We start from the raw sequence: 20,021 nt of genomic DNA, 5'->3' as shown, positions 1-20,021 counted from the left end.
CTTTCAGCCAAACAAGTTACAACAAACGCCTCTTACGCAATAAAAAAAACAGCTCCATATATGGTAGCCTATAGCCACTGTTGTGGTACGGTTTTGAAAGCGTGCCAGAAAGAGCAAGCTGAGGTTCTAGTTGACGTGTCAGATGAAATAATTTAACTTTGTTAATCTTTCTACAGTTGAAGAACTCTGAATCCTGACTCTGGACGCTGAATCCTGATTGGCGAGTTTTAACTTCTTAAACTCTAGCCTCTTTTTTAGGTTTCTGCTCGAAAATCTCTGCATCTTCAAGGTCTGTTTGAATAATGTTGGTATCATAATAAAGGGAGCACTTGGGAAATTTATTCCGATGTGTAATTATCAGTATTTATGTCACTGGCTCAGAGTAAATTAAAATGGCACACAAGCATAAATGACATTTAATTTCCGCCTAAAAATGAAAAAAAAAAACAAGTGTTTGAAATGAATATCTCTTTGAAATGATGAGGATGAAGCTAAAATTCTAAATCAAACTAGTCAGGCAAATATTACTGTGTCCAAAATGTAACAAGAGCAGACATCGTGTGTAAGATAAAACAAACACATATCGAAGGGAGGGGGGGGGGGTAATATTCCAAGAAAAACTCGTAAAAAGTACTTTTCAGTTTGGGTTTAACAATAAGAAGATACTTGTGTAATTGAGTGTTAGACTTAAATATGTTATAAAATAAAGACACAGTAGCTCCGCTGCTTGAACAGGACATACACTTCCGTTCTACTCTTTCAAATATGTGAATTAAACTCGTATATTCTCTGACACTGTATGGGGGTTTTCTCTGAAACTGACCCAGTTTCTTGCAATGTCTTTTTAAAGTCCGACTGCTTAGGATGATGTGGTGATTCTGGGCTGGTCAATTTATGTTTATTCTGGTTGAGCACAAAGATGTGATTTTACTTTGAAAGAGTAGAACCGAAGTGAATGTGTGTGGATGTGCAGTAAAATGACGTATGATCAGCAAAGTGAAGAGTAATAAATGTGTGGCCGTCCTATTCAAGCAGCAGCTTCTGTATTTTAATTTCATAACATATTTAAGTCTAACGCTTGGTAACACGTATTTAAGTATCTTCTTATTGTTAAACCCAACTAAAAAGTACAATTAGATCAGTGCACAAACGACTTCTCTATAGTGTTATAAAGTGAGGTTGCTTGACAGAACAAAATACTGATTGGAATCCTGATTGGTGAGTTTTAAACATAGACTGTATAAAAGAAATGGACGTAACTACAACGTTGCTATGGTTGCGAGGGCTGGATCTCGAGGACATTGGGCAATCAACCTGTCAATCAGGACGTATCCACGCCCTAATGCATACCCTGCTTTATCGTCAAATATAAAATCAGGGAGGCCAAAATGTCCCAAATGAACATCATACTGCATTGAAGAAGGCTTTAAACTAGCGATTGAGACCATAAACACATTTTGAAAACGTTTACTGAGGTTAGAAATCAAGTGAGAAGTTGGTGAATTCTCCATTGACTTGTATAGAGACGGTCGCCCCCTGGTGGCCTTTTGATAGAATGCAGCTCTAAGTTACTTCCACGTTGGCTTTATTTCCGAGGACCGGAGCTCCCCGCCTGGTTTTAAAATATCTCAATTCCATTTTGTGAATTTCAAATAAAAGAACAGTCATTTATTTCTTCATTGAAGTTTTCTTAAAAATATAGTTAAAATCTTGTCTCCTCTCAATCTCTTGAACCCAATATCGTGTCTCGTTTCCTCTCGTGAGCAGAGTGTATCGTCACACCCCTAGTGGTTCCACATGGACACAATTTTCTGACAAAGTTTAGAACAGTTTAGAATAAAGTTTTTTTATTTATTAGTTATTATTTCTGTACTTCTGTTTTTCAGTCATACAGTCCTTATAAGAGAGAAGCTTTTAGAGTTTAGGGCATTTAACTCTTCATAATTTACACCTACATGATATGTTTGTTAGCTTTGATTGTTGCTTATACAGTTAAATCTGCTCTATATTCCTGCATGTCCTACCTTCGCCTTTCAGACAAGAATCATAATGAAAATAAAGTTTGAGTTTGATTTTACAGGAAATTTAGGCCCCTAACAATAATAATAAGGTGACAGAGACAGGAAGTATAACATGCACTAAACATGTCTTCATGTGTTGTTAACACCTACAAAATATACTCATGAGAAAGTTTCACTCTGCAAAGTCAAGTCAGATCTTTCTCTGTACATTATCAGTGTAAGTCATGTGGTTTTCAGTTTGGATAACCACTTCTGCTTTCTTTGTTTTACAGGGGAAATTTGGACATTGGTCTTTTTTGATTGTTTGATTGCAATAATAAATGAACTGGTAAAATGTCTTTATTGTGCTTTGTGGGTGTGTCATCACCAGTTCAACCAGTAGTTAAATTACTAAAGCACAAAAAAAAATCTAGATATAACCTCTTAATTTTGCTCTCAGAGTGCACCAGAATGATGTATTTGACTTAAAAATGTACTTATACTGTGTTTTAGAGAGAAGTCACAGTTAAGAAGCACACAGATGTTTATCTGAAGTCTGTTTGTCAGATTTAAACCAGAGTCAAAGTTTATCTTTGTGTTAACTAGAAAACACACATGGTTGTTGAAGATAACAAAAGTTGTTCAAGCAGTAGATGATTTATATGTAACATGCACATGTATAAGTCACACTGGTAAAGTGTCATGAGATGAGAACTGAATACATGTTCTTCCTAATTAAAATGTCTCTTATTTTCAGTAGGGGGCAGAAATGGCAACACTTAAGCTTTTTGAAATTCTGGAAGAATTAATAGAGGATGAGTTCAATAATTTCAAGTGGATCCTGAAGCAGGATGACATCCTGGAGGGCTTCAAAGGTATCTCAGTGGCTCAGCTGGAAAAAGCAGCAAGGCGGGACACAGTGGATCTGATGGTACAGAAACATCAGGATCATGGAGCTCTGCAGCTAACCAAGGCGGTTTTAGAAAAGATCGGCAGGAATGATCTGGTGCAGCGTTTACAAAACTTTCAGCCTGAACCAAAAGGTAAGTTCTTTATATATATAAATCTGAAAAGCTGTGACACATGAAGTTCATAAATAGTTACATAGGTTATGAGTTACAATATTCTATTAATAATAATGTGTTAACAAAAATAATGTTAGAGACTGATTTGTCTTTCTTTGTGTTACACCAGCAACAGGATAAGAAATATTATATATATATACATACATACATACATACATACATATATATCTTTAATGATTCAAAGATAAAATAAATTTAGTTAACTGGCTCACACCATGAAAAACAGCATCTCTCCCCTCCTTTTTTAATTTGTCACATCCTTGTTTCTCACTGCAACCCGTCATCTGTTAGTCTCTCTCCCTATATTACACTAACTGATAAGTAAGACCACAAGATACTTGAGTACATTTGGCTACAAATAAGATATTTTACTTGGACACAGAAAGTACCAAATAATTCAACATTACTAGACATCATACATCTCATAAATACTGTGATAAACATACTCAGGATAAAATGAATTGAGTTGTAACAGTGGCCCTAAAAAAGTATTAGAACATTAGTTATTTTTTAAATTAACTCATAATTGATAGACATTAATAGAATATTTTATGTACCACGCGTGCATTAAACAAACTCTTAAATTAATTTTTTTCTGGCAAAAATGACGAATTTTTGTTACAATGTAATTTTGAAATCACAAAATTACCTTTGAAACTGTCAATCAAGCAATTACATCAAATAGAAAAACATTATACAATCAAAAATGGTGTGATAAAAAAATATTTTTTGTTGCTGACCTGTTGGATGAACATGGTTCAATCTTACAAAACAACTCTTTCAATGAAAAATATAATATGCGGTGCTCTTATAGGGAATACAGCAAAATATGTAAAGCTATTCTAGTTCCACTAATACAGTTGATTAAAATAGTCTCTCTCATTCCAGTGTACAGATAGTCTTACCAGATGTAACAATTGAACAAATGCTAATTACTGATAAAAAATGCAATAATAAAATAATATGAAAGATGTTCATGCAGAACCTTTTTTATGGTCATACAAGGGCAACAAACGTTAGAATAAGAGAGTAATCTAAAAATTATAAACAAATTTACAAAATATCTGAAATGGCCAATCACCCCAAAAGCCAAAGAATTGCAATTTAAAAATATTAATGGCTATTATCCAGCAGCAGAGACATTAAAGAAAAGGTTTGGATTTGAGGTTGAGCCATGTTGTATTTGTAATGCGGATTGTGAAACATACTGAACATCTTTTTTATTCTTGTTCAGTGACATCACATTTTTGGCAGGATGTTTTTGAATGGAGAGGTAATAAAATAGAAAATATCACACCATTTGATAAACATCAGATTCTTTTATATAAAGATAATCTTACCAAAGAATTTTCAGAACTGGTCAATATTATTATAGTTTTGGGCAAATATCACATCCATTCAAGCAAATGGAAAAATACCCCCCCCCCCCCCCCCTATAGTTTGGTTTAAAAACAAACAATAAATATTTTTCTTCTTTGAAGTTGTTAAATGTATACAAGCCAATTTGTAAATCGAGTGAAATTGCAATGAAATATTTGTTTTTTTTGAAGGTTTTTTTTATGATATGAATGAAGTGCCTTATATTTTTTATATATTTTTTCATTATATTCATTATTTTTTCATTATATTTTTTCATTATATCTTTTTATGTCTATAGCCTTGTAGATTTTATTTATAATGGAGATGTCTTTGTATTGTTAAAAGAGTGCACGTTTCCTATCGAGAGTTTTTTGTATATTATGGAAATGAAAATAAAGTTTATTGAGAAAAGAAAATAATAATAATGATAATAATTGTGAATGAGTAGGAACTACGAGAGCAAAATGTCCCAACAGCTTCGTAAAATACATAAAACAGGGTTCCACGAATGAGAGGATGACAATATGTCATAAAAATAGTGGGTGGTAGTCCATGAGTGGTTAAAATGAACCTGTTAGCTAAGCTTAGTCCACAGTGAGACAGGTTAATGTTACATTTGCTACCCAGGCATTAGTTACTGCTAATATAATAGAACATTCTTAGTGTTAGCATTTCATTCATCTTTTATCTGACATTTAATCAATGCAGGAAAACGTTTAGTAAACTATACATATTAACTGAGTTGTTCTTGCTTCTGATACCAGGACCAACAGATGCATCTCCAGGCTCAGCAGTCCTGCCCTCCCATGATACTGAACCAGCCCCACTTCCAACTAAACAAAGAGGTGAGCAGCATGTGTTGAATGTCACTTTACATAACTTTACATTTACATTACATCTTTTCATTAATATTTTTGAAAAAGAAGAATGATTAAATACTTTTAATCATAATTATTGGTTGAAAAACAAAAAATCTACTACTGATTTCATTTGGTTCATTTCACTAGCAAGGACCACACCAACAACATGCTGCACTTAAACCATTTATTAAGAAAACGATTGATGAGCATAGTTCTTCCATTGCTGACTGTGTTTTGGGGAGGCTCATTGGAAGTCCATCGTAGCACCTGGTCAAAAATGTTTTTAATGCATTAAGGTTTCCAGATGAATCACAAGCGTTAACATTGACAGCCCTAGTATAAATATAATATTAAAACACTGAGATCTTACCCCTATTTTCACCCAGAAGTATGTGTGTGTCAAAGTACTTTTAATGTTATTCTTAAAATAAAAATCCTATATCAAATATGATAATTAATGATAATGTTCATAGGTCAGGGTCATAACTTTACGTAGGTGGCCAAGGAACTGCCTGATAAATGTGTTCATGTATGAGATCCATTGCTTGTGTCATTCTCCATTGCTAAACTCTCCAATGTTATACCACAATGTCATTCATTATGCTGAATGACAGTAGCATTTAGATCCCATGTTGTCACTAGATTATTTAATCACGAAATTCATATTTATTTGTTGTATTAATATTAGATATTATCATTTTAAACTATGTTATGGCATTTTAATGTATTTAAAGGCAGATTACCTGTATACTGAAAACATTTTAAACATTTTATCCTGTTTTTCCATACAGTTTTTAACTATACTGGTGGTGCTGCTGATAATTGCTCCTAGGATCATTATTAGTGTTGCTAAAGGAATCACATTTAATCAATATTTTGTGCCATCTTGATTAGGGATGGTCACTGTCAATCGCTGATTGATAATTGATAATATATTATCAATCAAACGCTAGCATCAAATATAGGTTATGTTTTGTAGTGTGAGTCTTGAAGCAATGCAATGAATTTCACTATGTGGCAGCAATGATACATCTTACCAACAGGGGGCGATGTTTAACAGAGAAAATGGCTCAGCTACCAACGAGCTGCTGTAGATATCAAACGTAAACACGAAGAGGTCAAGGTGAAATTTGGCGTGAGACCATTTCAAACTAAAAAATGACAGACTGCAGCTTTAAAAAAGCATAATTGTGAAGTAACACTATCTCTCTCACTCACTGTCCCTCTTTCTCTCTCGGCTCGGCTGGGTGCATTTTGGAGTCGTTTAATGTTATATTATGGCAAAAACTGTCAGTTGTTTTTTGACATATAGTGACATAAACACATCTCAAAGAATGAAGTTAAAGATATTTTCAACATTTTTGCATTTTCTTTCAGTGCAAGGCAGTAAATGTTTGTAAGAAAAAAACCTTCACCATATTAAGTTGTTTTTTCAATCCATATATTTATCTAGTTGTTAAAATCTATATTTTTCTCCTCTTTCAGCAGGTAGTAGACGGCCGAAGGTTTTAGGTAGATATGATTTCACTCTGACGAGGAAATTTCAAAAGGCCGCTGACGGAACTGATGAAGCAGGAAAAAAAACCCTCCTCAAAAAGATTTACACTGAGGTCTACATCACAGAGGCAAAGAGTAGAGAGGATAATATCCAACATGAAGAGAAGCAGCTTGAAACAGTTTCCACCCTCCATGACACTCCGATCAAGTGCCACGACATCTTTAACGTCCTACCTGGCCAAGAGGAACACATCATCAAAGTTGTTCTGATGAGCGGCGTCGCTGGTGTTGGAAAATCCTTCTCAGTGCAGAAGTTCATTCTGGACTGGGCAGAGGGCGCCGAAAACCAAGATATCAGTCTGCTGATTCCACTTTTGTTCAAAGAGCTGAACTTGGTCAAAAATGAGCCGCACAGTCTGCTCACACTGATCCATCGTTTCTATCCAACATTAAAGAATGTCACAGAAGAGATGCTCGACTCTGACGACTTTAACGTTGTGTTCATCTTTGACGGCCTGGATGAAAGCAGACTGTCACTGGATTTTGAGAACAATGATGTCGTGTCTGATGTCACACAGACGTCATCAGTCAGCGTGCTGCTGACAAACCTCATCACAGGGAATCTGCTTCCCATGGCTCGCATCTGGATCACTTCCAGACCTGCAGCAGCCAATCAGATCCTAGATCAGGACTGTGTTGACAGGATAACAGAAGTGCGAGGCTTCACTGATGACCAGAGGGAGGAGTACTTCAAGAAGAGATTCAGTGATGAAGAACAGTCCAGCAAAATCATCTCACACATCAAGACATCCAGGAGCCTCCACATCATGTGTCACATCCCAGTCTTCTGCTGGATCATTGCAACAGTTTTGAAGCTCATGTTGACTCCAGACCAGAGAGGAGAGCTGCCCAAGACCCTGACTGACCTGTACTCACACTTCATGCTGGTTCAGACAAAGAGGAAGAAGAAGTATGATGAGGGACCTGAGACCAAAACACAGAAGCTGACGGATTCTGACAGTGAATTTCTTCTGAAGCTGGGGAGGCTGGCGTTTGAACATCTGGAGAAAGGAAACATCATGTTCTACCACGAAGACCTGGAGCAGTGTGGTCTTGATGTCACAGAGGCCGCAGTGTCGTCAGGATTCTTTACAGAGATCTTCAAGGAAGAGGGTGTGATATTCGAGGAAAAAGTCTACAGCTTTGTTCATCTGAGTGTTCAGGAGTTTCTGGCCGCAGTCTACATGTACCACTGTTACACCAGCAGGAACACAAAGGTACTGAAAGGCTTCCTAGGCTACAACTACTCAACTCTGAATGACTTCCTGAAGAGAGCCATGGAGAAATCTCTCAAAAATAAAAATGGCCACCTGGACCTGTTTGTCCGCTTCCTTCATGGCCTCTCTCTGGAGTCCAACCAGAGTCTCTTAGGAGGCTTGATGGGTGAGACAGAGAACAGTCCAGAAACCATCCAGAGAGTCATCACCAACCTGAAGATGATGAACAGTGGTTATATCTCTCCTGACAGATGCATCAACATCTTCCACTGTCTGATGGAGATGAACGACCGCTCAGTACATGAGGAGATCCAAGAGTTCCTGAAGTCAAAGAACAGATCAACGAAACTCTCTGAGATCCAGTGCTCAGCTCTGGCCTACATGCTGCAGATGTCAGAGGAGGTTCTGGATGAGTTGGACCTGGAGAAGTACAACACATCAAATGAGGGACGACGGAGATTGATCTCAGCTGTGAGGAACTGCAGAAATGCTCGGTAAGTCCAGATGTGATTAAGAAAGTAAAGTCAACAACTAAACATCATGCAGTCATCTGTCATACACATCTAAATATTTAATTACATTCATATTATGTACAGCTCTAATATTGTCAGGTCATTAGATTCATTTGTGTTTGTCAGCAGTCAGTAAATGTAGCTGTTATGGATGTGAAGCTGACAGCAGCAGGTAGCAAAGAGAGATGATCTTTCTCAACTGTAACTCTTCACTGAGCTGAACTGAGTCTAAATATCCTGCAGTCACAGATAAAATAGTGGACAGTAAAACTGGTTTTCTAATCAAGATGTCCTCATGTTAACTTTGTGGAGGCAGACATGGGATCAGATCACACAGACAGACTAAGTAAGTCCATTTTCTCTCCTTCATCTGCAAGATGAAAAGAAAACAAAGATTGAAGTCTGCAGGTATGAGAGAGAGTGATGAGAATGATTGTTTCATTCAAGCACAGTGAGAAACCATCAGCTGAACTGGGAGTGTTCTGGTAGCTTACTGGTTCAGATGCATCCAGTATAACTGCAGCATCCACTGATCTCTCTCCTGTTTTCCTGTTTCCTGTTTGTGTGTCAACTGTTGTTTTACATTAAAGGAATAAAATGTGCCAAAAATGATTCAAACATTTTAAAGACATTAGTAGAACCACTGATGTGAAGAGCAAATGTTAATCAAAATAATGAATGTCAAACTGTTTTATCATCAAATACATGAAGTAAATATAAAGTGTCTCCTTTCATGATAACATATGTTGTAATATATGTGTCATTACAGACTTTATAACTGTGAACTCTCAGAGACTCACTGTGAAGTTTTGGCCTCAGCTCTGAAGTCCAACCCTCATCTGACACATCTGGACCTGACCTGGAACAACCTGTCTGGTTCAGCAGTGAAGCGTCTGTCTGCTGGACTGGAGAGTCCAAACTGTGGACTGAAGACTCTGACGTGAGTTCACTGACTGTAGCTTTAGTAGTTTTTTTCTATATATTCAATTCAAATCCTTCAGCAATGTTTAAAATGTTTGGTTCATACATTTTCAGGATTTATCTGAGCACAAATCTGTAGAATTGAAATATTTTCAGGAATTTAAAATCCACAGTCTTGTTCTGTGTTAAAATGACTTCCAGAGTTTAAACTAATATGAGGCTTCAACAGTCTGAGTTCCACATATCTAGTAAGTATCAAGGTTATTATAGTTTTGACATTTTCTTTAGTTTTTATTTTTCTTTAGTTTTCAGTTTGCTTTTTTATTTCAGTTTAATTTTAGTGAGTTCAACAAGTGATTTAGTAGTTTCAGTTTAGTTTTTATTTAGTTTTAATCTTAGTTTTAGTTTTTCAGGTATTAAGAGAAAGCCTTGACTTGTAGAAGCTGAAAAGGGTTTATCATCAAGTCCTTTTTAATTTCATTCTTTAACCACGGCTGCTGCAGGACAGGAAGTAACCGAGGGAGAAAACAAAGCTGAATTTATCTGTAATTCACTTTAGTTTTAGTTAGTTTTACATTGTTCATTGTAGTTTTTATTTAGTTTTCGTTTTTTTATTAATTGTAGTTTTTATTTAGTTTTCCTTTTTTTTAATTAATTGTAATTTTAATTTTAATTTCAGTTAAACTAAATAATCTTTTCATAGCTAGTTTTAGTTTTAGTTAACTATAATAACCCTGGTAAGTATGTTTGAGTTTCTTCAGTGTTTCCTGGCTGAGCTGCAGTGGAGGGATCAAAACTCAAAGAGGGAATATTGTACTAAATATTCTGAAACTTTGAGTCACACAAATCAAGTGTGAGTGTACTAGACTGTCAAAGCCTCATATTGTATGGTACAAAATATGGACAGGAGGAATGATTACTGCCACCAAGAACATGGTTGAATTACACACACCTACTAAACTACCAAATACAGGAAGAAGAGCTCATGTAATAAATAATGAACAGGTCTGATTTCATATTGATCCTCTAATTACAGACTTGACTGAGTTCAGCAGCAGTGTGATCGATTTCTGTTCATTTGATGACAGAATATTTTTCACATCAGCAAAATCATGACACACACACACACACACACACACACACACACACACACACACACACACACACACACACACACACACACACACACACACACACACACACACACAGATAAACACAATTACCTTTATTATGATGCATTTGCTCTTTAACAATCCAATGAATAATTAGTAGGCTACAGCTATCAGTGTTCAGTGCTATCTTCAAAGTTTACTGCCTGTTGTCCGTTCAGTTTGTAATACATTGTCACATTTTTTTGTTTTGGAAGATAATTATAGTGTGCACTTTTTGTAAATGTATTGTTCAGGTATTTAATGTTATAAAGAAACATTCATTAAATATATGTTCATTTAAAGGCAGCTTGGTGTTGAGTTTTGTGTTGCTGTAGATTTTGGCACACGTTAACATTTACAACAACTGAATATCGGATGCAAGTATCGATTATCGGCCTCTTTGACTTTTTAATAATCTGTGTTAAAAACGATATCAGTTGATCCCCAGTGTAGAGAAGAGTAGTAGCAGGAAATGCACAGAGGTCTGATCATTATATGAGAGCAGAATGACACAATTCAGCCTATTTAAAGAGATCTTATACACATTAAAGTTCAATATTACATTTTTAATGCTGATACCCTGATAACATCTTTCTGATGACATCATGTTGAAGATAATTCAACCTCATTGGTTTGTTAATTGTGTTTGTGCTGAATCAGTTTTTCAGAATCTCAGAAAGTAAAGTCAACAACTAAACATCATGCAGTCATCTGTCATACACATCTAAATATTTAATTACATTCATATTATGTACAGCTCTAATATTGTCAGGTCATTAGATTCATTTGTGTTTGTCAGCAGTCAGTAAATGTAGCTGTTATGGATGTGAAGCTGACAGCAGCAGGTAGCAAAGAGAGATGATCTTTCTCAACTGTAACTCTTCACTGAGCTGAACTGAGTCTAAATATCCTGCAGTCACAGATAAAATAGTGGACAGTAAAACTGGTTTTCTAATCAAGATGTCCTCATGTTAACTTTGTGGAGGCAGACATGGGATCAGATCACACAGACAGACTAAGTAAGTCCATTTTCTCTCCTTCATCTGCAAGATGAAAAGAAAACAAAGATTGAAGTCTGCAGGTATGAGAGAGAGTGATGAGAATGATTGTTTCATTCAAGCACAGTGAGAAACCATCAGCTGAACTGGGAGTGTTCTGGTAGCTTACTGGTTCAGATGCATCCAGTATAACTGCAGCATCCACTGATCTCTCTCCTGTTTTCCTGTTTCCTGTTTGTGTGTCAACTGTTGTTTTACATTAAAGGAATAAAATGTGCCAAAAATGATTCAAACGTTTTAAAGACATTAGTAGAACCACTGATGTGAAGAGCAAATGTTAATCAAAATAATGAATGTCAAACTGTTTTATCATCAAATACATGAAGTAAATATAAAATGTCTCCTTTCATGATAACATATGTTGTAATATATGTGTCATTACAGACTAGAGAGCTGTGGACTCTCAGAGACTCACTGTGAAGTTTTGGCCTCAGCTCTGAAGTCCAGCCCTCATCTGACAGATCTGGACCTGAGCTGGAACAACCTGTCTGATTCAGCAGTGAAGCGTCTGTCTGCTGGACTGGAGAGTCCAAACTGTGGACTGAAGACTCTGAGGTTAGTTCACTGACTAGCTTTAGTAGCTTTTTTCTATGTATTCAATTCAAATCCTTCAGCAATGTTTAAAATGTTTGGTTCATACATTTTCAGGATTTATCTGAGCACAAATCTGTAGAATTTAAATATTTTCAGGAATTTAAAATCCACAGTCTTGTTCTGTGTTAAAATGACTTCCAGAGTTTAAACTAATATGAGGCTTCAGCAGTCTGAGTTCCACATATCTAGTAAGTATCAAGGTTATTATAGTTTTGAAATTTTCTTTAGTTTTTATTTTTCTTTAGTTTTTCAGTTTGCTTTTTTATTTCAGTTTAGTTTTGGTGAGTTCAACAAGTGATTTAGTAGTTTCAGTTTAGTTTTTATTTAGTTTTAGTCTTAGTTTTAGTTTTTCAGGTATTAAGAGAAAGCCTTGACTTGTAGAAGCTGAAAAGGGTTTATCATCAATTCCTTTTTAATTTCATTCTTTAACCACGGCTGCTGCAGGACAGGAAGTAACCGAGGGAGAAAACAAAGCTGAATTTATCTGTAATTCACTTTAGTTTTAGTTAGTTTTACATTGTTCATTGTAGTTTTTATTTAGTTTTCGTTTTTTTATTAATTGTATTTTTTATTTTAATTTCAGTTAAACTAAATAATTTTTCATAGCTAGTTTTAGTTTTAGTTAACTATAATAACCCTGGTAAGTATGTTTGAGTTTCTTCAGTGTTTCCTGGCTGAGCTGCAGTGGAGGGATCAAAACTCAAAGAGGGAATATTGTACTAAATATTCTGAAACTTTGAGTCACACTAATCAAGTGTGAGTGTACCAGACTGTCAAAGCCTCATATTGTATGGTACAAAATATGGACAGGAGGAATGATTACTGCCACCAAGAACATGGTTGAATTACACACACCTACTAAACTACCAAATACAGGAAGAAGAGCTCATGTAATAAATAATGAACAGGTCTGATTTCATATTGATCCTCTAATTACAGACTTGACTGAGTTCAGCAGCAGTGTGATCGATTTCTGTTCATTTGATGACAGAATATTTTTCACATCAGCAAAATCATGACACACACACACACACACACACACACACACACACACACACACACACACACACACACACACACACACACACACACACAGATAAACACAATTTCCTTTATTATGATGCATTTGCTCTTTAACAATCCAATGAATAATTAGTAGGCTACAGCTATCAGTGTTCAGTGCTATCTTCAAAGTTTACTGCCTGTTGTCCGTTCAGTTTGTAATACATCGTCACATTTTTTTGTTTTGGAAGATAATTATAGTGTGCACTTTTTGTAAATGTATTGTTCAGGTATTTAATGTTATAAAGAAACATTCATTAAATATATGTTCATTTAAAGGCAGCTTTGTGTTGAGTTTGGTGTTGTTGTAAATTTTGGCACACGTTAACATTTACAGCAACTGAATATCGGATGCAAGTATCGATTATCGGCCTCTTTGACTTTTTAATAATCTGTGTTAAAAACGATATCAGTTGATCCCCAGTGTAGAGAAGAGTAGTAGCAGGAAATGCACAGAGGTCTGATCATTATATGAGAGCAGAATGACACAATTCAGCCTATTTAAATAGATCTTATACACATTAAAGTTCAATATTATATTTTTAATGCTGATACCCTGATAACATCTTTCTGATGACATCATGTTGAAGATAATTCAACCTCATTGGTTTGTTAATTGTGTTTGTGCTGAATCAGTTTTTCAGAATCTCAGAAAGTAAAGTCAACAACTAAACATCATGCAGTCATCTGTCATACACATCTAAATATTTAATTACATTCATATTATGTACAGCTCTAATATTGTCAGGTCATTAGATTCATTTGTGTTTGTCAGCAGTCAGTAAATGTAGCTGTTATGGATGTGAAGCTGACAGCAGCAGGTAGCAAAGAGAGATGATCTTTCTCAACTGTAACTCTTCACTGAGCTGAACTGAGTCTAAATATCCTGCAGTCACAGATAAAATAGTGGACAGTAAAACTGGTTTTCTAATCAAGATGTCCTCATGTTAACTTTGTGGAGGCAGACATGGGATCAGATCACACAGACAGACTAAGTAACTCCATTTTCTCTCCTTCATCTGCAAGATGAAAAGAAAACAAAGATTGAAGTCTGCAGGTATGAGAGAGAGTGATGAGAATGATTGTTTCATTCAAGCACAGTGAGAAACCATCAGCTGAACTGGGAGTGTTCTGGTAGCTTACTGGTTCAGATGCATCCAGTATAACTGCAGCATCCACTGATCTCTCTCCTGTTTTCCTGTTTCCTGTTTGTGTGTCAACTGTTGTTTTACATTAAAGGAATAAAATGTGCCAAAAATGATTCAAACGTTTTAAAGACATTAGTAGAACCACTGATGTGAAGAGCAAATGTTAATCAAAATAATGAATGTCAAACTGTTTTATCATCAAATACATGAAGTAAATATAAAATGTCTCCTTTCATGATAACATATGTTGTAATATATGTGTCATTACAGACTATACGGCTGTGGACTCTCAGAGACTCACTGTGAAGTTTTGGCCTCAGCTCTGAAGTCCAACCCTCATCTGACAGATCTGGAACTGAGCTACAACAAACTGTCTGATTCAGCAGTGAAGCGTCTGTCTGCTGGACTGGAGAGTCCAAACTGTGGACTGAAGACTCTGAGGTTAGTTCACTGACTGTAGCTTTAGTAGTTTTTTTTATGTATTCAATTCAAATCCTTCACCAATGTTTAAAATGTTTGGTTCATACATTTTCAGGATGTATCTGAGCACAAATCTGTAGAATTTAAATATTTTCAGGAATTTAAAATCCACAGTCTTGTTCTGTGTTAAAATGACTTCCAGAGTTTAAACTAATATGAGGCTTCAGCAGTCTGAGTTCCACATATCTAGTAAGTATCAAGGTTATTATAGTTTTGAAATTTTCTTTAGTTTTTCTTTTTCTTTAGTTTTTCAGTTTGCTTTTTTATTTCAGTTTAGTTTTAGTGAGTTCAACAAGTGATTTAGTAGTTTCAGTTTAGTTTTTATTTAGTTTTAGTCTTAGTTTTAGTTTTTCAGGTATTAAGAGAAAGCCTTGACTTGTAGAAGCTGAAAAGGGTTTATCATCAAGTCCTTTTTAATTTCATTCTTTAACCACGGCTGCTGCAGGACAGGAAGTAACCGAGGGAGAAAACAAAGCTGAATTTATCTGTAATTCACTTTAGTTTTAGTTAGTTTTACATTGTTCATTGTAGTTTTTATTTAATTTTCGTTTTTTTATTGATTGTAGTTTTTATTTTAATTTCAGTTAAACTAAATAATTTTTCATAGCTAGTTTTAGTTTTAGTTAACTATAATAACCCTGGTAAGTATGTTTGAGTTTCTTCAGTGTTTCCTGGCTGAGCTGCAGTGGAGGGATCAAAACTCAAAGAGGGAATATTGTACTAAATATTCTGAAACTTTGAGTCACACAAATCAAGTGTGAGTGTACCAGACTGTCAAAGCCTCATATTGTATGGTACAAAATATGGACAGGAGGAATGATTACTGCCACCAAGAACATGGTTGAATTACACACACCTACTAAACTACCAAATACAGGAAGAAGAGCTCATGTAATAAATAATGAACAGGTCTGATTTCATATTGATCCTCTAATTACAGACTTGACTGAGTTCAGCAGCAGTGTGATCGATTTCTGTTCATTTGATGACAGAATATTTTTCACATCAGCAAAATCATGACACACACACACACACACACACACACATACACACTCACACACACACACACACACACACACACACACACACACACACACACACACACACACACACACACACACAGACACACCTGATTGGATTATACATGGATTTTAATCTCCATCATTTATTTTTTATTCAGATTGGAGGACTGCAGTTTGTCAGAGAACAGCTGTGCTTCTCTGGCCTCAGCTCTGAAGTCCAACCCCTCCTCCCATCTGACAGAGCTGGATCTGAGAAGAAACAACCTGAAGGATTCAGACGTGAAGCTGCTGTGTGATCTTAAGAAGAGTCCAGACTGCAGACTTGAGACTCTGAGGTGAGTAGAGAGTTCGAGTCAGTCTGTGCTGGTTTTATATTAAACACAGTCAGTATCAAAGCAAAGATCCAGTATTTCCTGGTGAACCTCCAACCTTCTCACTGCTGCTTTCCTCAGTGAAGCTGTGAGAATGGTGACAGGCTTAATGATTGGACAGAAAGACAGAGCGAGAGAGAACAGTCAGCCAATCAGAACAGCCAGAAGCTTGTTATGATCATGTGTTTGAGTTGATGTGAAGACGACTGTTGTTGTTGTGTTGATGTCTGCAGGAAATAAAGCTGGATTACAGCTGACAGCCTTACAAGATGTATAGAGACAGTGATCCTCATCATCAAACTGTCACACCATCAAATCTGATCTGAAAGTGTTTGTTTTCTCATTTCAACACTACAGAATTGATCAGTTCATCTTTGTCAGAGCTCTAAGATCAGTCTGACTGCAGCCTGCAAATCACTGGCTCTGATTTCACACAAGCATCATCACGTTTAGTAACCATGTGGTCTTAATACAGACCAGAACCTCTGCTGAAGTCCAGGAATCACAGCAGCTGTTTAGCTGAGAGCTCTGACTGATTGTCATGTGATGATTTAACAGCAGGAAACATCTTCAAATCCCACAGAGACTCTGTAGCTTAAAGCTTTGATAAGAGTTGACATGTATCAGCAGTAAATCCATCAGTAAACTGATGAGTGAATGTCTCTGTTTCTGCAGTAATGATGTGTTCATGACTCTCAGCACTTTATTTCCTCTGTGTACTTCAGTCAAATCTGCAGAGGAAACAAGACCTGATAGTAAAAGTGTGTGCAGTTGTGTGAGCTTGGAGCTCAGTGTGTTCACTCCAACACGTTAACATGAGAGCTGAAAGGAAGCAAGCTACGCTGCACAGCTGTTCCACTTCTGGTCTGAACAGGACTGAAGTCCCTGCTTCTCTTTATACTGGATGTGCTGCATCACTGACTGACAGCTGAAGTGAGTCTCACTAAACACTAATTTATCACCTCTGTTGTTTCTTCTTCTCTCATCAGATGGAAGGATTGATCTCTGTCAGAGTGTGAGTGAACATCCAGGAGTGTTGAGAGAGGATCAGCTGGATCCTGATGATCCAACTGGAGTCTGGATCTGGATTTTATCATCTTCACTTAAGTCTTTTAACTGACTACAAACGGAACAGTTATCTCTGGATTTTGTTGAAGTCAGCACTTTACAGATTTGTTATACATGAGCTTTTTGATGTAGAAAAGATAAAAACATACATTATTTCACCTGAATAATCCACTAAGTATCAGGCAGTGGTGGAAAGTAACTAAGTCCATTTACTCAACTACTCAAGGACTGCATAGGTGTTATAAATCAGACGGTGAGCCTGGGTCCATATTTATCAAGTGTATCAGAATCACGCTGAGAGTTAACGAGGACTAAAACTAATGAATCAGAAGAGAATTGACTGTGACTTTCAGCAGGAGAAGGATTACTGCTGGGAGAGAGTGAGACGTTGCTGTTTTACCACAGTAATGATGACGTGTTGTAGTTTTCTCACAGTCTCAACTGCACATATTTAACAGTTTTAGTTTGGTATATTATGTGTGTATTCATTAAGTTTAGAAGCAGGTAACTTACCAAGGTTATGAAACTATGATGCTAAAATTCATTATAAGATGATATTTACAAACTGAAATCAAACTAAATCACTTTTTTAAACTAATTTTATATTCACTGGTCCACTAATTATTTTTGCTGTACATCTTAAATTTCAATCTTATGTTTATTTTTCTGGCTGTGCTGGCGGTGAGTCCAAAATGTCCAAAAGTCCATGACATGAGAGTCAGTGACAGGTTGGAACAAGAAGGGTTGGCAAGATGAGCAATTCAAAAATATCTTTAAAAAAAATTCTTAAAAGCAGCATCAGGTTTATTAAGATGTCATTTTGTATTTGTGTTGGTTTTATGTCATTGGTTTATTTCCTTCATCATTATACTTTATTTTCTTATCTCTGTAACGTTGGTTTTAAACACTTCTTTTCTTTGTTCATGGTTAAAAAAAAGACAACATCTTAACAGCAGTGTCTGTGGAAATAAATGAATTTGCAGTGTTTTAATCCTGTGTGTCGATTCAGCTTTATTTATAATATCTATTTTTACATGTGTTATTGTCTCTGTGTATAAATGAGCCATATTTGCTGTAATTGAATCTGTGTTGTTAGTTTTGGATTTCTGTGGAGCTGTTAGATTTCACCATTAGTGAATACAGTCTTATGTAACAGATGGAATATCATCTTTGTCATTTTAGTTTCTTATGTTATGTATTTTGTTGTAATATGTAGTAATTTCACCAAAATCCCCCATTCTTCGTACTGGGAGTACTGTATTCGGTTGTATTCTAGCGCCCTCTGCTGGCCATTAGCAGACACTGCTTCATTTCCGTCTCTCGTCAGTCTGCATGTATCCTGACTGAGACAGGTATGTATTGAAGGCAGCGCGATCATAAAGTGTGTAATGTCTGTCGTTCTTTTTACCTCTAGAGATGAATTTTTAAGGCTTTAAAAACTAGCTTAAACACGTTTTTCCTGTAACGTTGTGTGGCTGGTTTTCATCATTTTGGCTTGTGGAATACACACTTAAGCTTGTTTTTTTCATGTTACATGAGTGTTGCAGAGATGAAAGAGCCTAAAAATAACGTTTTTGCTGTCTTTTGGGCTCATTTTGACAGAACACAACGCTGACCGACACAGTCATGAAGTCTCATAGTGCTTTCTGTCTCTGGCTGCAGTACAGCTGACCGTCCACTAGATGGCAGAGTCTGACTGGAAGTGAAAATACAAAACTCAATACGACGTCATGTGCTCTGTCCTTTATTTCTAAGCTGTGAAACATTTGATGAATTTTACATGTGAAAGTGCTACAGAAAATCTATATTATTTTTGCTTTATTATATTATCTCTTTAAGCAGAGTTTTCCACAAGTTAAATTCCAATTAGTTTGACCATATTTCACCTGAATAAGTATCAGGCAGTGGTGGAAGGTAATTACTATCTACTACTACTAATTTACTCAATTACTCAAGGACTGCACCTGGGTACAGTTTGACGTACTTCTCCTTTACTTTAGTATTTCCATTTGAGGCTACTTTATATTTCCACTCTACTATGTTTCAGAGGTAAATATTGTACTTTCTACTCTACTACAGTTATTTGACAGCTTTAGTTACCTCTCAGATGCAGATTTGACACAATGGATAATATAACAAGCTTTTAAAGTACAACACATTGTTAAAGATGAAACCAAAAAGCAGTGTGTAGTCGGCTCACATTTCAGATGTCTATGAGTTGTTAACAGCTCCACCAAATAGTGATTTTTCCCTCTAAACTTCTCACATGCTTTCATTTTGCTCAGGAGGGTTTTTCCCTCATTTTTTAATATTTAACATGTTACTGAATACATATATTGCTGTTTTCAACTCTTTGAAATTAATATATTTGTTTTATATTTAGTAAATAAATCATGACGTGGGCTTATTTGGAGCACACATGGACTTAAATGGAGTCACAGTACCAATTAAACCCACTTTATTCATCAATTATCTTTATTTTATATTTCAAAATCTACATGAACTAATGAATACATTTTCAAATGAGGATAAAAATAAGTGCATAAATAAGATAAA

At 35.8% G+C, this 20,021-nt stretch overlaps 1 protein-coding gene across 1 annotated transcript; it reads left to right on the top strand.

Moving 5' to 3' along the window:
• The first annotated feature begins 2,769 nt into the window (after positions 1-2,769).
• On the top strand, positions 2,770-16,365 carry LOC128353120 (NACHT, LRR and PYD domains-containing protein 12-like). Its single transcript, XM_053313807.1, has 8 exons — positions 2,770-3,043; positions 5,209-5,289; positions 6,790-8,310; positions 9,360-9,391; positions 9,502-9,530; positions 12,105-12,275; positions 14,795-14,965; positions 16,185-16,365. Exons 1-8 carry the CDS (start codon positions 2,770-2,772, stop codon positions 16,363-16,365), a joined length of 2,460 nt encoding a protein of 819 aa, XP_053169782.1.
• The last annotated feature ends 3,656 nt before the right edge of the window (positions 16,366-20,021 follow it).

This window comes from Scomber japonicus, chromosome 23 (genome assembly GCF_027409825.1).
Source record: "Scomber japonicus isolate fScoJap1 chromosome 23, fScoJap1.pri, whole genome shotgun sequence".
NCBI lineage: Eukaryota > Metazoa > Chordata > Actinopteri > Scombriformes > Scombridae > Scomber > Scomber japonicus.
This window is presented reverse-complemented; position numbering and strand designations above follow the sequence as displayed.

Coding starts and splice junctions, on each gene's coding strand:
- LOC128353120 (XM_053313807.1), top strand. CDS start 2,770: ATGGCAACACTTAAGCTTTTTGAAATTCTGGAAGAATTAATAGAGGAT. Junction 3,044..5,208: donor CTTTCAGCCTGAACCAAAAG/GTAAGTTCTTTA, acceptor TTCTGATACCAG/GACCAACAGATGCATCTCCA. Junction 9,392..9,501: donor TGAACTCTCAGAGACTCACT/GTGAAGTTTTGG, acceptor GCTGGACTGGAG/AGTCCAAACTGTGGACTGAA.